This window comes from Lonchura striata, chromosome 3, assembly GCF_046129695.1.
Source record: "Lonchura striata isolate bLonStr1 chromosome 3, bLonStr1.mat, whole genome shotgun sequence".
NCBI lineage: Eukaryota > Metazoa > Chordata > Aves > Passeriformes > Estrildidae > Lonchura > Lonchura striata.
The window spans coordinates 19,913,451-19,930,883 of NC_134605.1; the positions used below are offsets into that span (position 1 = coordinate 19,913,451).

Consider the following 17,433-nt stretch of genomic DNA (forward strand, 5'->3'; position numbering starts at 1 on the left):
GACGCCGCATGGCGTCATCGGGGCGTGCGGCGCAGGCGCGCGGGGCGAGAGCGGCGGAGGCGGAGCCGCTCCCCCGCTTCCCGCCGGCGGCCGCTCCATGAGGGCTTGGCGGGCGCTGCGGCGGACTGCCGCCTCCTCCTCTTCTTCCTCCTCCTCTCCTCCCGACGCGAAGCCTCGCAGGCGGGCATGGGAGGCTTCGCTGTCGCCGCTGGAGCGGGTGAGGCGGCTGCTGCCGCCCGAGGAAGCGGCGGCGGCAGCGCCGCAGCCGCCTCAGGCTCCCCGCGAGGAAGAGGAGGAGGTTGGCGCCCTGGTTGAGGCGGCGGGTCGGCGTTCCGGGCCTTTCCGCGCCGGGGAGCTGGCGCTGGCGGAGATGCGGAGGAAGCACAACACGACGCTGAAGCTGCTGTGCCGGCTGGCGGCGGAGGCGGTGCTGAACAGCTCCGGAGGTGTCCTGCCCCACCGCGACATCATCGGGCAGCTGCCCGGGCAGGTGCTGCGCACGTCGGAAGGGAAGCGGCTGCTGCTGAGGAGGCCCTCGCTGGACGAGTACGTGCTGCTCATGCCGCGGGGACCCACCATCGCCTACCCCAAGGTACCGGCTGGTGGCTGGGAGGTCGCTGGCCGAATCTCTCATTTCTCGCGAATAGTAACGTGCCGTGTTTTTCTTGCTCGCAGGATATAAGCGCTCTGTTAATGATGATGGATATCCACCCGGGAGACACCGTGTTGGAAACTGGCAGTGGGTCTGGTGCTATGAGCTTGTTTCTGTCGAGAGCAGGTGAGAACTTGGCTCTCGATAATTCCTTACCACAAGTTGTTTGTTTGGTTGGGTTTTTTTGCCCAGACTTTTACTTTGGTTATGGTTTTACCCGTAACTTTTATTTATGGTTCACGTGGTACTTATTATTCAGCTCATGAAAGCTTTGCTGCAGTTCACATATAGTTTGACTTGAAGGAAAGTTAAACCAGTTCATTCTGGCTGTGCTTAGAGGGTCGTGATGTAACTGGTTACAGAAAGCCTTGCAGAAAGCTGAGTTTCAGCCATGCCTCAAGATCACTGAACTACAGCTGGTCTTGATACGTTGGCCCAAACTTCAAGGTCAGCAGATGCACCTCTGCTCCCTCTCTCTTCTGCCTCCTACTCCTATTGCCTGGTTTCCTCTGATCATCTTTCTGGAATAAACTAGTGTTTGGGTTTTTTTAGTTCCGTTGGGATTTTGAAATTAGGATGGGATTATCCTCAAAGCAAACACTGCTGCTGTAGGAGCTAGAAGCTGATGAAACAGAAGATAAACAAGATAAACATCAGAGCTTATTTTTCCGTTTAGAGAGAGGGAAAGTAGAAGTCCTTAGCTTTCCCTACCTTTCCCTACGGGCAGACCCAGAACTCAAAGAGATGGAATACCTGCTGCTGGCTAAGACAGAAACTAGCTCTTGCTAAAAACAGCAATTGCTTTTTCCGCCTTCGGTATTTCATACAAGCACACCGAACTTGCCAATTATTCCTCTCATTTTTCAATCTTGTTAAACAGGTTTTTTTCTAGTCATTTTAATTTAGCTGTAAATGGGCCAAGCTGGCAAAATCATTGGCATTACCAGGCTGTTAACCCTATCCAGGAAAAGAGTGCAGTTGTGTGCCAGATAAGCTCTATTTTGAGGAGTGGGAAAAATGTATGAAATTGCATTGCTATTTTCAAATTTATTGAATTTCAGTTGGCACCAAATACAACCAATTTTAATCATAGCTGAACACACTTCAGTGCTGACACAGAAATAATTAGATTTGATTTGCTTTGCTCTTTCTTAATGGTGGCTGTTTTTGCCACCATTAAATACACACCAGTGATAGCCAACAAGGAAAACAGCTGCTGTGTTGGTAAATGCTGGAATTCAGATCTAGTGCCCACCTTACCAATGTCCTTGGAATTATTTAATTTCCAAAGTTCTTGTTGATTTAATAGATTTAATTCATCTCTTAATTGCTATTCCCTTTGTATTTTCTTTTCCATTCTTTCTTAAATCATTCACAAAAGCTACTGACATGAAACAGGATGAAGTTAGGAGAGTGGTATTTGCCATGACTTTAAGATCTCTGAGAACTGGAAAATATGATGTATGCAAATTGACATACTGTAGCTTCATAGTAATGAAGTTTTGCCTAAGTTATTTCACCTTGTTCTTATTAAAAAAAAAAAAAAAAAAAGGCAGTTTCCAAAAATAGGAATGACTTTGAATGAGTGGAGGTAAAAGTGACCCTTTTATTTTTCTGATGTTTGTAAACTGATAATCTAAAGTAACAAGGAGTTGGGACTGTGACTCTACAACTTCTCCAGGTGATCAAAGGCAACGTGCTCAAACCTTCCCTTTCTTATAAGCTGGTTCTGGCATTTGTCTGATGCAGGGTGAGCTGGATCAAGGAGCACCTGTCAGGGAATCCATCCCTTTTACCGAGTTACCAGAATGGATTCACAGTGGGTTCACATAGGTGAGGGAAGGAGCCTGGTGACTTCAAACTGAAATGGTTCAGGAAGGCACAGAACTGACCTGAGGAGGTGCTCCTTCCTGAAAGCAGGCTGCACCCATTCCATAGTAGCAAGGAGACAGAAGTGAGTGGTGGGATAGGCCTGAGGAATTGGAGTAATGCAAATATAGAATAATACAGCAGTGCACACCTGCTGTCTGCCTGCACAGCCTGGAAATGCTTCCTTTATGAGAAACAGTGTACATTGGACTCATGGTAAATTTCAGAATAGTAAATTTAGATTTAATAATTAATTGCTGTTGCAGACAGTAACAGAAAAATTGCACAAACCTGGGTAGATCAAAGAGTACACTGGAAAACTTTTCTGTGGGGCTAAGATTGGTGAGCAGGTTTCCTTAGCCTGTGAGTACTGGTGCAGCATTCCTAGCTGGTACCTGTGGTTGCTCTAGCAGAAGGATCTGGCATGGGCCACAGATGCTCTACTTGTCTTTTGCTGTAGGAATGACTTAGTAGAACATCTGGAGCAGTCTGTACTACTATAACTACACTTTGTTTCACCTGTGCATTGATGGATTTCTGTCTGTGAAAGAACTAACATGGCACTTTTTCTGCAACTTTTGTTTTAAATGTAAAGAAAACAAAGATTGTGATTGTTTCACATGTAATAATTTCCTAAAGTGGAGATGGAAAGGTGTACTTATGTTACAGACTGTGGTTTTTTTATTTTGTTTTGTTTTTTTTTTCCCCAAGTCTTTATAACAGCAGTATAAAGTGGTGAATGGAGTGTCTTCTCTTTGTTTTCAGTTGGGCCCAAAGGACGTGTTCTAAGTTACGAAATCAGAGAGGACCATCATCATTTAGCTAAGAAGAATTACAGGCACTGGCGTTCTGCATGGGAAAAAGGACACGTGGATAAGTGGCCAGATAACGTGGAGTTCATTCTTAAAGACATTTCAACAGCTGCTGCAGATATGAAATCTGTAATCCTTGATGCAGTGAGTGAATCCAAACAACTCCCCCATTTGACACGTGTCTTTTCTCCATTAATGAAAACCTCTAGTGCTCACACTCACAATGGGACTCCCGTACCTAGTGTAACATGAAAAATAACAATCCAGGTCCTTATCAGTGAAAGAAACGTCGTAAATTTTTTGTCAGATACAAATGCTTTCAAGGTTTCAGTTACAGGTTGTCAAATGAAAGAGTGATAAAGCTGTACTGTAGAAATATTACAATTGCTATCTTAAAAGTAAAGACCAACTCGCTTTCTTTTATTTTTGAGAAATTGATATTTTTATGAGATAAATATTTCAAGCATTGAATTTCAGTAAAATACATAACTTTATTAAATATGTAACTATGTGACCACTTTGCCATCAGCTGTATAGAATGCACAATGTAACTAAAGCATAATTCAGAGAATGCTATGGCTTGCTCTCCTGTCCTACTTCTTTGTATCCAGATTTCCTAAAAGGAGTAATGCTGGAGAAAACAGCTTGATGTTACTCTTCCCTGTAAAGCTGAGAAACTACTTACAACTACTTATTTACTAAATGCTTTAAACAAATATCAATTTTTTAAATGGTGCAAGCAAAGAAATATAATACATAGCATAAAAATACCTCTTCAAAAAATGTTTCAAGTAACAGTCCTGCAGGAAGGATCAGATATTGCATATCCCATTGTTCTACAATCTGAATAGCTTCCTAGCAGAAGATGGATAAATTGCCAAAGACAATAAGTATTTTTAATCTTGAAACTGACAGCAAGTTAGACACTGTGACCATGTGTTCTTTTTATGTCTTTGAACAATTTTTTTTTCTCACATTTGAGAAATAGGTATTCAAATGTGTTAGTAAATGTAGTCTTCTAAAAGTTTTTATTACTGTCAGGATTATGGGATTTAATTACTAGGAGGCTTAACTTCCTACAGACCTACTTAGTTGGTCAAACGCTACATGCTCTTTAATAGAAATTCATTTGGAAGTAGAGAGGACTTTGTTTTGTGTAAGAGTGCACCTCAGGTTTTGAGAGGCAGTAATGAAACTGGTTGATGATTACATACTGCTGTTGTATGCATCTCTTTTCCATAACCTTTCTTTCTCCCCAGCATTGTTGTATGTTACATTGGTAGATGTACATATGTTCTCCCAGTAAATATTAATATGTATTTCTCTTGCAGGTAGTTCTGGATATGCTGAACCCTCAGTGTGCTCTGCCTGTTGTACACCCAAGCCTGAAACAAGGTGGGGTGTGTGCTGTGTACTTAGCAAAGTAAGTATTTCTTTTTGGTACCTTTATTCAGGCATTACCTGGCCTCAGTACAAAACCAAGCACCTTCTGAAATACACATCCAGCATTAATGAAATGGTTAACAAAGTTGGGTTTTTTCCCATGTAGCTTTCTTTGGGAGTTGTACTCAGTATAAATTACCCTTGCCAAATCCTTTGGTATCTGCCTGGGAAATGTTCTCCTTCCGGTCAGTGAAGTTTGGCCATTATGGCATCCTCAAAGTAACTGCACTGTTCTCCAGTGCAATAGTCAGGTTGCTCCTTTACCCTAAAACTGAAGGACTTGTGTAACCTCAAAGGTAAAGAATGTGCCAAAGTCAGTAGAACTGAAATTTTGTGATTTGGGTTTTCAAAATACTACTTTATCCTTTGTATTTCTTCAAAAGCATCACACAGGTTATTGAGCTTTTAGACAGAATACGGAGCTTCAAGCTTCCTTTTTTGTGTGAAAGGATAATTGAGGTAACTCACAGGAGATGGTCAGTACTCCCTGCTAAACTCAAGCATTACAAATCAAGTCAAATGGTGGAAACTCAAGAAAATATTGAAGAACTACTTCAAAATGAAAATGAAGAAGTCCATATTCAGCATCAAGCAGTTCTTAAGGAGAGCGAATACAATGGTAAGGACTTTACTGCTGATGAGATCCCCTATAACTGCACTTTGATAATCCACTGTAGGAAGAGGCAGCATTTTTACCTAAGTCAGCTGAGAATAGGCAAGGTTTTGGACAGCTTGGACCTTGTCAGGTTTAAAGAAGACTATTAATTCTTATTTAAGTTAAAATATCCTACTAAAAACCTGGGCTAAATAAAAAATAAACGTCAGTCTGCAATAAAGAATTACTGCTCTTTTACTACTGTTTTCAAATTTTTGAGTTTTAAGAAAATTCAGTTCTTTATATTCAGCCCAAAGCTGCTTTAGAAGACCCTGATGGACTTAAAGATTTCTTAGGAGAAATGGTAGCCAGTGAGCTCCGTTTTAAAATAACGGTGTTCTGGCAAATCCAAAAATGCTGCCATATATAATATTTATATGGCAAGTGTAAATATATATAGAGTACAGATCTGCAAAATGCAAAGAGTTCTGAATATACTGATAGGTGACAACAAAAAAACCAAAACATGTCAGGGAAAAATATTACATGTACATTGTCTACTCTAGTCTGCATGTAGGTCTTAAATGTGTGGGAACAAAATAAAATAAAAATGTCCTTCTCACAGAATCACTCAGAGATGCTGCTGAAACAAACCACTCAGTGCCTTACATTGCCCGACCATCCCACTGGCAGGAAGCTCATTCAGGTGAGACGCTTGGAAAAAGATTATCTTAAGTGTTTAGTGGTATTTTTATTTCAAATTTTTTTTTTTTTTTGTAGTAGCATTTGGTATTTTCCTATCTGATGAAACCATAAAACTGACAATAATAAAAAAATTATTGCATATTGAAATACTAAAGTGGTAACTTTTGTTTTTTAATTAGCGTTCCTTACCCAGCTGAGAAAGTTTCGGCCACTGCTTTCTTGATGCTGCTGCCTCCTTAGCTGCTAATTTGAATATTGTATCAGAATGAAATAAAACATTACAAATTAGATGCTACATTTTGCATGTTGTGTAACTTTTACCAATGACTGCTCTGATTTCTACCTCACATCAGTTTGAAACACCGTTATCCTGCTATGTAAAGAGAAACATTTGAAGGGAATCCTCACGTCTGGTGGTGTGATGCAGTCCAGATTGTTCTGCAAATCATAGTATCTGTTTCTGCCTTATGAGGTGCATTTCATTCTCCATTGCTTGTAAACCAGTCCATAGACGTATCTTGATCCAGGGTGCTACATAGTTGCCTTTTGCTGGACAGCCTCTGACAGTCTACTAGAAATAAGGAGAAAAAAATTCAGTAAGAAAATAAGGGATCAAAGGCTCTCCTTTGAAATTAATACTTTCCTGGCTTCCAACTGGTGCCTATAGGTTTCTTTAATAGCAAAGTTCTTAAAGCATGACTTTAAGAGATACTGAAATTCACTGAATGTGTTCAGTTGATAAAGCTGTGCTTATTTCAACATCAAAACAGTTGTTGACAGGCACAGCTTTGGTTCCCTTCTAGCACTCACGCTGCAAGTTGGCTGGTTATTTGTGAACGTCACTTCATATAACGTATTCTCAAATGGTTGGAGGAAACAGTTTTTTCTGGCCCTTGTCAGGGATGAGAAGCAGATCTCTCAAATAAAAACAGACTTAAAGTCATTTTAGGTCTCCCCTGAGTAAGTGGTGATGTTTAACACATTAAATTATTAAGTTATGTTTTGTAAATGACTTGCTTTATATCTCAGGAAATACTTAAATGCCAAATTTTTCAAAGTCGAGAATCACACTTGTAGTAAAGCTGACAAAAACAGTAACAATAGTACTGTAATAGTGGAAGTTTGGATATAAGTGAGAACATGCAAATAAAACATACAGAGCTATAAATAACTACCTTTGTATCAGATGAGTATACTAGGAACTGGTTCATTCATTGGTTAGCTACAGGAGAGTGTCTTTGCAGAGCTGAGGCCTTATCCAGATGCCTGAAGAAGTTTGCATCTCAAGTGCATTTAGCTTCTAATATAAAAAATTTAATAATGAGGTGTCCCCACAGCTGCTCTATGTAATAGAGGCCCCTAATGCAATGGCTGAGGGTGCTATTGTGAGTAGAGTAATGGGCAGAGATTCAATTACATAAACAATTCTTGCAATAAGCTCTTGTTTTCTACTCATACCCCAGGATTAAAACAGTGCTGTATAAATTTTCAACAAATTAGATACTTAGAGGAAAATGGGAATTGTGATTTAACCTATGTCCAAACCCATGCCACAGCTGAGCATCCTGCCCTTTTTCAAAACATGCTCTGCAAGAGCACTTTAACTCCTTTTACACACCAGTATTTTTATTGTTCCAGCCAATCATAAGCATTTAAAACAGGACTCTCCATTTCATTTATAATGCAAGAATAGTAACAAATGCCTGAGTAGACTGGAATACACCAAAAATCTACCATAGTAGATGAAAGTAACATGAAGAGACTCAATGTAAAGCAATTGGTACTTCCAGGAAGTCAAGATACAATATGTGAAAATGAATCCATAAGGGTAAAAGCAAAGTTCTGCCAAGGTGTAAGAGGAGGGGACAGAGCAGTCCCTGCAGCACTCTGAAGGGCAAATGTGGCCCCAGTTGCCTAAACCAATGAAAAATTATTCACAATATTAAACCATACCTTGGGCTTTATAAGAAGGAGAGTCGATAAGCATTTTTTTAGTTGAAAGGGTGTCCTGTGAATTCTGGGATAAGTGTAAGTCCATCATCTCCAAAGTGTCAGTAGATGAGGAGGAAGATGATAATCCAAGTCGTACGAATCTGCCTTTCTTCCCGCAGAGCAGGCACTCTGTAGGAGTAGCACTGGGTCCTCGGGGCAGCTGCACTTGGTCATTATAACTCCTCAGAGCTCCGCTGTGCTGGACAGAGCGCTCTCGCTGCCAGATGTAATGTGTTGGAGCAATAGCCATCACCTGTGGGAACAGCCATGGCATAAGGAAGAGCAGAAATAACGGGGAAACACACAGCAGAAAACAAGATCCACTTAGTGTATGGAAGGGAATTAACACAGCTGAAATGGGCATCGCCTCTTATCTGTCTCACTGACCACTGGAAAGTTTGCTCCTTTAGGCAGGAGTAAGTAATCCTGATACCAGTCAGGTGTGGAAACATCCCAGCTTCCAGCCGTGTATGTTCACATGAGTCACCACAAAGAGCAGCTCATGCTCGGGATGTTGGACACAAGAGGGTCTCTTTGGCCAGCTACCAAACACCAGCTGACAGTGTTCATCATCACTGAAATAATGACAGTGGGAAGCTGGGAGGGTATGCATAGAAAAGCATCCTGCACTCGCATTGTTCCCTCTGCTTTTTCCCATAGTATCTAATCCCATCCCCAGAAATGGCCTCTAGCGTAAATGACATTTGCTTTTCCACCATCTGAAAGTAAACATTATGTACTTGGAACATGACAAGGGCTTTTCCAGATACACACTTCACCTGAAAAGTGAGGAATATATTTTTTCCTTGTGAATTGTAAAGCACACTACATTATTGCTAAAGTGGATGCAGTGAAACAAATTAAGGAAGATTTTAAATTAAAAATATTTGCATGAAGCAGATTCTAGCCAATAGAAACTTTACTTTTAACAGCAGTGCAATATAAAATATTCTACTTTACTTAAAAAACAGTGTTTCAAACAATATATTTTAAATAGAGTATAAATGGACCATTACATTTTAGCAGCATCTTCTCTTTCCCATGGATTGTGTGTTTACTTTAGGGAAGAAACTGTACAGAGCTACATTTCTAGCTGGTGTTACTTATTGTGACTTCAACATCTACAATATGAAATCTCCCTCCCTACCTCTTCACAGCAGCGTCTGCTTACAATAGCCCTGTAGTCAATTCTACTCCAAAGTTGATCTCTTAACTTTAAGAAATCAGGGAAGAGCTTTCTCCAGGCTTTGCCCAAAGCCCATGGGAAAATGTCATACTTTGCTTCTTCATTGTCTTCTTCAACTGTGTTTGCCAGATACCTTCAAATATATATATGTTTATGTTTGTAAATATTCAATCTTATACCACTATATTAGAATGATTTCTAAAATAACAGACATATTGCAGTGGTTCTTTTTTTCTAGTATTATGAGGAAAAAACACTAACAAAATACAGCCTTCTCTCTGGAATACAATATTTTCTTAATTAGTTGCATGTGCATCCTTTGGGTAAAAAACCCAAGCTTTTATAAAAACTGTTTTACCCTAGAATTTCCTAAATTAATAGATAAGCAAGAACTAACACATCCTGACATCCTTCTCCAAGCTGGCAAGAAACCCTTGAATAAAATAAACAGTTTCTGATTGATTCTTTAAATAAGGCTTAAAACTATCATGTGAAATCTTAAACTTTTCATTTTTTACTTTATGGATTTTAGCTATTCTTGGAAAATTACATTGCTCATATTAAATTAGGAGCAAACAACTAAATACAGGTCTACCTTTAGTTATAAATTAAAAACTTAAATAATTTTTTTAATGTCTCCGTTCTTCCCTTCGTTCACTATCTAGTTACTTTTAGTTTTGTTTTCTCAGACAACAGGAAAATGTTTATTTCCTCTGGATCCATCTGGTACTAAGCTCCTGTAAATCACACTTGGAAAAAATTAGGATGTTTTGTTTCCTCCCCAGTTTTCTCACTTGCTCCTGACCCCAGTATTCTCTCTAGTTCCAGTCCCACCAGACTCTGTCCCCTTCTAATCCTTTCACTGTTCTGGCCTGGATTTTCCCCCTTCAGTGGGGTCAGAGGGCTCCCTCCTCCATGCTCTGTGGATGTCACCCGCAGTACTAATGACAGTGGAAAGAACAGCCACCTTTGCACTAGTGTGCAAATCAGAGCATCTGAGAAGTGATGTTATTGGAAAAGACGACTTGAGCACCATAACACTGTAAAAAAAAAAAAAAAAAAAAGGCAGAACCCTCTACAGGTATAACCAAATACAGAGGGTTATGTAGGCCTGACAAAGATGGATTACTGGTTCCACCACTGTTTCAAAGTATAGGCATTTTACAACTGTTCAAAAAAGTTCTCAGAAATTCTCTAGCAATGCTCTTACAGTTGATTTAAATCACATTGACAGAAACTTTAATAGCAAGATACTCCTGAGATGCCCATCATGGTGAAATGTTTTGATACAAATGCCTTAAAGGCTGGCAAAGATATGAAATAAGGTTTATACAAGCACGTGTGAGCCACATACATGTTGCTGTGTATTGTCCTGCATGCATTTCTTGTAATGCTTTAAAAAGCTCCCAGATTCAGTTTCGTAGGCAGAATGCCACTGTGTGTATCACTACACCAATGCAAGCAACCTCTGGCTGCTGCACAAGCTTGTTCCATCACAGGAAGAATGGTGACTTTTCACTATTTATGTACAGTATGAGGATTATCATAGGACCACAGAATGGTTTGGGTTGGAAGGGACTTTAAAGACCACCTAGTTCCAGCCCCCCTGCCATCCCCTAGGATGCCACCCACTAGATCAGGTTGTTTATATACTGCCCCCAGGAAGTCTCATCATATAACTGTCAGTGTCATAAAAGAAATAATGCAAAGTTTATCCTAATAAAACCAGATAATTTTAAAGTACTTACAGAGCCACAAAGAAATTGATTCTGGTATGCTCACTTGTTGTGAAGTTAGCTCTCTTGAAATAAACGAAAGTCATTGCCAAGAGATACTGTTTTAAAATGTAAAATGAAGTATCAATGTGTTACTTAGATATAGTAGTTCCTAAACTGATTGACACATCTTGCACCAAGATATATTAATCATTTTTAACAATGAGGAAAGCATGAATTAAGCTTCTTGAAACTTCCATGTGAAACCATTAGAAAAAGAATATGTTCTGTATTTGCATTAAAATATCAAGTAATTAAAGACAGATTTCTCACTCAGTGTATGTTCTGTTAACTAAGAAGGAAATACCTTGTCTGCAATTTCACAGCAACAGTCCATCCAAAGGAAGTCTTGGATTAGATCATCATCTGTAACAAGAGAAAGCTGTAGCATTTCAAACACTAAAACTGTTTATGTCAGAAGGTATTTATAAATAAAGAACAGATGGTCTTTCATTAAACCAAAAGAAAGAAAATAAGCTAGACTGGCCAGTAGGGAACAAAGAAACTGAGGGCAGTAGGAGAGGTTCAGGTGTGAAAAAAAGCTTACATGACAAAAGAAAACAAACTCTACCAGAAAGGCAAGGTGAAAAATCTGGTGACTCCATTTCATCCACTCTCAGTAACAGCAGGTGAAAGTGAAAAATAACCTGTATTTTTTTCTATTTGCATAATTTCTTCCTGCATTGCATGCACACCATTATTTCAGAGGAACTACAGACTGCTGCGATCCTGCACCCTGATTACCTGGAAGCCTTTATAGGGCAATACTTGCTTATTTTTGGTCATTGCTTCACTGTCCATGATCATGTACTGTAATTACTACAAACTCTCATTCACTGCTGTATTTAAGGGTCAAATGAAAACCAGCTGTAATCTTCCACTATTACTTAATGTCTTTGCTAAATTAAATAAACACAAAACTTTGTATGAAAGAGACAGAAATAAAGAAGAGATGCTCCAACTCCTTAGATCAACTTCCCATCCCACTTCTTCCCCCAGAAGTTTATTCCCACAGTACAGAACATGTTTAAGAGATGAGTCCCTTTTTTTAAAGCTTGTGTAAAACAAGATACACATTGTTTTACATGTATTTGTTGAAATATAAGAGGAAAATATTAAGGAAAATTATCATAAAATAAAAAGTAGCAAAACACCTGGGTTTCATTTGTAATTTTAAAAAGATAATTTTCATCAGTTAGGTAGCCCTTTTATTTTCAACTTAAGCATTAAATATTTATATATCAAAATATACCAACAAAACGTTTTGATAAAGAATCGCCATTAGTTTCAATATATAAAGCACTCTCAACATTCCTGACCTTAGAAAACATTCTGATCAGTCAACTCATTCATATCTCACATTATTAACCTACCAAATAATTTAAAGAAAGCTGTCATTTCCTGACGCTGAATAACTAGACATGGTCCCTTTGGACGTTTATATTTCTGACTAGGAACCCCTTTTTCACAATTTTCTTGATGGTCTTTGAAAGCGGGTCGCTTTAGTCTAGTAAGTTTTTTTTGCTGATATGATCTGGATGCACTCGATTTTACATGAACAGTGACAGTGGGAGGTGTCTGACACACTAGATTGTGTTTCATTTCGTTAAGCCAAGGTTCCTGTTGAAAGAATAAGAAGAAATTAACTACAAAATGAGTCAGTTTCAGCACTAGTACATTTCTTTTGTTCACATGAGATGTTTCAGTAGAACTTGTATGTCAGATGATGGAAAATGAATTTATCAGTACTGATTATCTAAGTCTTGTGCCCTAAGACAGCCACATAGAGTTCTTTGATTTGGTTCTAATTTTATAAATCTTTCCACAGTAGGAGCCTTCAATTTTACATTTTTCAGTCAACTTTGAAATATGGGAAAACAGCCTTTCCAGGAAAAGCTGCTGTTTGTCAGATCCTTGTACGTTGACACACTTAGATCTACCAAAAAACATGCATTCTTCCCCTCCAATTTGTGCTTGTGTCTTTTTTTTTTTTTTTTTTTTTTAAGGAATATTAATAGAACTAAGCAGCAGAGCTGTGATTGAGCCACGTAACATTAAAATCAAGTCTTGAGCTCCTAATTGCTATTGGGAATTAATCTTGTCTCTCAGGTTGGACATACCCAGAAGGCACGACCAAGGAAACACCTGTGGTGTTCGTCGCCGCAAAAATTTAAGGGGACACCAAACGGAGAGTGGGGAAGGGAGGAAGGGTGTTTTTGGTGGGTTTAAATGTATTTACGCCTTCAGGAGGTCTCCCGGCAGGGGGCTGTCGGAGGCTGGCTCACCGCAGCCGACCTGGCTCCCCAGCGCACGAACGCCAGAGGGCCGTGAGGGGAGGCTGCGTTCCGCCTCCGGCGCCGGAGCCCGGAGCCCAAACCCGCCCTTCCCGCCTCCCGCAGCCGCCTCCCCTCACGCCTCCGCACCGCGAGTGGCGCCTCTCGCAGCCAATCAGCGTGCGCGGCTCGCCGCCCCAGCCAATCGAGCGGCGGGACGCTCTCTCCTCCCGCCCCTCCTGTTGGCGCCCGGGACGCGGCAGCCAATGGGAGCGGGGCACGGCGGGGGCGCCTCTCGCTCGCCTCGCCGCCAGGGGCCGCGTCCGGGCTGCCCAGCGGCGCTGCAAAACAAACTTTTCCTTTTCCTTTTCCTTTTCCTTTTCCTTTTCCTTTTCCTTTTCCTTTTCCTTTTCCTGCCCCATCCCTGGAAGTGTTCAAGGCCAGGCTGCATGGCGTTCTGAGTAACCTGCCCTAGTGGGAGGTGTCCCGCCCTGCCCACGGCCGGGGGTCGGAACGAGGTGATCTTTAAGGTCCCTTCAAAGGCAAACCATTCAGTGATTCTATGATTGAAACATCTCCCCAGGAGCCATAGGACACGAAGGAGAAGGGATACCTGACTCTAAAGATCATTAAGCACAGATGCGCAGGGTACCCTGCTGCTACCTTTCTACAGAGGCAATTAATGCAGGTAGTAGTATGCAATTAGTCTAAGGCAGGCTATTGAAATGTAACAACAAGGATGAAAAAGATCCCTTTGCTAATAAGATTGCTGAATAAGATTCAGTGTGAAACCTTACTGTTGCCTTTTCTTAGAAGAGCTAAAGATTTATCCCAGGAAGATGGCAAGAGATACATCCATTTTCATTGTTTCCCCCTGCCCAGCCAATTAAAGTGTAACTGGCCTCATTTGCAATGGTAAGGAGAAGAGAGGCCTCTTTACACCTTCCTCATCTTCTATTAATAATTTGCTGAATTATTTACGTGCTCTGAGTTAGCAAGCACATTCAGGGGAAGATCATGCCAAGTTTCTGATCAGGGATAGAGATAAGAAACATACCGAGTGGTAAATGTACCAACTACAACATCTCTGTATGGAACAGGCTGAAATCAGGAAAACTTGGCAGCAGGGTGGAGACAATACCAAATACATCAGCAGGGCAAAAATCTGCTTCCTTGAGATTCTCTCTTCTTGGACACATATTCACAGTGAGTTATCTACATTCATTGTTTTTTGGTTTTTTTTTTTTCCTTTTTTGCATATTACTTTTCATCAAGGAATTCAAACTACTCATCAATTAACTACTGTTCATTTGATAACTGTAAAAAACAGAGGAAGGGCAGGTTACAGAATTTTCCACATCTTAATCTTTGAGACCAGGAAAATAAACCTTCTTTTTTAATCCCTATTTCAAAATGTGAAGCTGCAATGATAATTGTGACATGCATACTTCCTTATTCTTTACACCTTTACATCAATAAAAAGTGACTTACAACATCAATCTTTACCCACACAGAGCTTCTTGTAAGTCTCCCACCTCTGAAATAATTTTTTGGGATGGTGGTTCTGCAACAAAATATTAAAAGACTTCTTTTTTCACTCAAAAAATCTGTCACAAACAAGTTATGGAATAGGTATTGTGACTCTTCCATTGGTGGATTGTTCCCAGCCTGCCAGGACTCGGGTCTCTGCTCTGATTCAGACCTGACTCTTGAGGAAACTGAGCTTGTGAGAGGGACATGTGGGAATGTCTGGAGCTCTGCCTTTCTTTCCGTGCAGGACTCTGCAGCCTGAGGTAGGACCGAGATGGGGATGACTCAAGGACTCAACTTGGAAGCATTATGGAAAAATATCAACATGGAAAGGCTGATCCCTGAACCCAGTGACAATAAGGAAACAGAACTTCACCTGACTCTAAGTCCTCTGCATGAGATAGTGGAATTAACTGGCTCCTAACTTTGCTTTTTATTAACTACAATTTTCAGAAAGTTGTGGAACAATTCATCCAAAAATATCGGGAAGAATGGACATCAGGGAGCGCTGTTTCACCACCAGGATGTGAACCGAGACAATGCAGCGTTTGTCCAGCGTAGTACACGGGGTTTCATGCTGTACCTCTTTCCTAACCCTTCCTGTAGGTGGTCATTAAATCAATTTAACCACTCTTCATCTCTGTATGTAATCACAGTTTAAATTACATTTTTAATATATATAAATTTAATATATACAACGTATATATAATTTTATATTATATAAAAACTGTATATAATATATAAATATTATTATATATTAAATATAAATATTATATACTTATAAATAATGTCAATATAAATGTATGTGTATATTGTATTGTTTTTCATAAGATGGATATTAATAAAATTACTAAGACCTGGGCTTGAAAGACCTGGGATTCATACAAAATCTTATTTCTGGGGGAAAAAGAAAAAAGTCCTTACATACACTGGAACTCCATTACATGAGATATATAGTTATATAGCTATCCAGAATTTGGTCCAAAAGGGCAGCTGCAGAGCATTTTAATTCCTTTAAATGAGAAAAGGACAAAATTTTTCAGTGAATGAATTGTTTACAGATGGATTAGGAAGCATCACTGAGGAAAAACACAGGGATAGTATGTTTCTAAATTACATTTAGGATATATTTACATACCTTTTTTTCAAATTTCGATATTTTTGAGATGCCTCTGGCCTGTTATATCCTTTCTAGTGAACTTTTTTTTTTTTACTAAGAAAGATAAAGTACCACAGGTAAAACACCTGGTATTTCTTTTCAAACAAAGTCATGAAGAACTATTATTGATTCTTGTAAATACAAATCATTGTCCCAAATAAAATATGTATTTTTCAGTTAGAGACTTTTCCTAATTCCTGCAGAGTGTGAAATAGGAAAAAAAAACTCTCTTCCCTGCAGAGATGACTGCTGATCCTGCTGGGGGAACCTGGCCTCTCAGTCAAATACATTCTAAAGAAAATGCTCATGGATTGAGAGCTCCATTCCTAAAGACCCATTGTGAAACAGGAAAACACATCTAAAAAGCAAACTTTGGACATGAGGTTAATTCTTTCAGAGTAAAGGGTGTAGCAAGTCACAGGATTAAAGTAGAGGAATAGATGAACCATTTGAACCCACATGTGTCACCAGAAACCTGTTTTATATGTGGGAAGAGAGAATAAGGATTTAGATGAGTTGTGAGAAGCAAAATATTAGGGCATCAAGGTGCCTGGACTAGGACTAAGCATAACAAACTGAACAGTTTACCAGTTTGCTACTGGAGTAGTAAGCAAGGATACTGGAAAGGTGCCTTGCAGTTAAATCCTTGCTTTTGACAAACATTGCAGTAGGATTAAAATTAAAAATGTTCAGTGCCACTTAATTGTACGTCACTGATGGATGAATGGGCAGGAAAATTGTTTCCAGCTTTGTTTACTTGAAAATAACATTTGAGCATACATTTGAGCGTTTTCTAATATTTAAGTCCCAAAACAGATGTAGTTATTCTCAGGTACTGAGAAATTCAGGAACTCTAAGGAAAAAATTATGTGGAAATTATGCAGTGAACAAGAAATGTAGTGACTAGGCTAATAGAGCAAGTGGTAAAGGAAAGTGGAGGCTGCCAGCAAACACAGTGCATGTTTAAACATGCTGCTCTTGCATGCTTTAAAATAGCCAAGCACTCTGCAGCAACAAATCTCCAGGGACATAAGTTTGAACTTGTTAATTCCTACTGTAAATAGACTGATACATCCTGCATGAACTTAACTAAGTCAAAGCAGACAGGGGAAGATTTATTTTTAAGGATTGGCACCTGTATGCTGGTTGTAAATGAAACAAAGTAGTCTTATCTGAAGAGTTCCCATTTCTCTGTAAAGCTAAATAGATAAAATAGACTACATTAGGCCTTCACCATCATATCACAAAAGATGAATGATCTCTCAACATCAGTAAGTCAAAACTAGCCATGCACATTTTGCATTAAAGGGAAAGGAGATGACCTGCAGTGTTTTCCTTCAAATGTTTTCTGAACCTTCTGACATCATCCACCATATTTTAAGTCTTTTTTAGCCACTGAAGATTGTATTTTGGATTTGCAAGTATTTAATAACCATGGCTAT

General features: G+C 39.6%; 2 protein-coding genes across 2 annotated transcripts; one reads left to right on the forward strand and one right to left on the reverse strand.

Annotated features, from left to right (window-relative positions):
- Positions 1 to 97: 97 nt before the first annotated feature.
- On the forward strand, positions 98 to 6,373 carry TRMT61B (tRNA methyltransferase 61B). Its single transcript, XM_031504279.2, has 7 exons — positions 98 to 592; positions 676 to 778; positions 3,287 to 3,477; positions 4,665 to 4,756; positions 5,160 to 5,395; positions 5,997 to 6,077; positions 6,256 to 6,373. Exons 1-7 carry the CDS (start codon positions 98 to 100, stop codon positions 6,297 to 6,299), a joined length of 1,242 nt encoding a protein of 413 aa, XP_031360139.2. The 3' UTR covers positions 6,300 to 6,373.
- Positions 6,374 to 6,555: 182 nt separating this feature from the next.
- Positions 6,556 to 12,631, reverse strand: SPDYA (speedy/RINGO cell cycle regulator family member A). Its single transcript, XM_077781929.1, has 6 exons — positions 12,403 to 12,631; positions 11,337 to 11,395; positions 11,003 to 11,088; positions 9,216 to 9,387; positions 8,030 to 8,321; positions 6,556 to 6,644 (listed from the first exon to the last, which is right to left on the reverse strand). Exons 1-6 carry the CDS (start codon positions 12,629 to 12,631, stop codon positions 6,556 to 6,558), a joined length of 927 nt encoding a protein of 308 aa, XP_077638055.1.
- Positions 12,632 to 17,433: the final 4,802 nt, after the last annotated feature.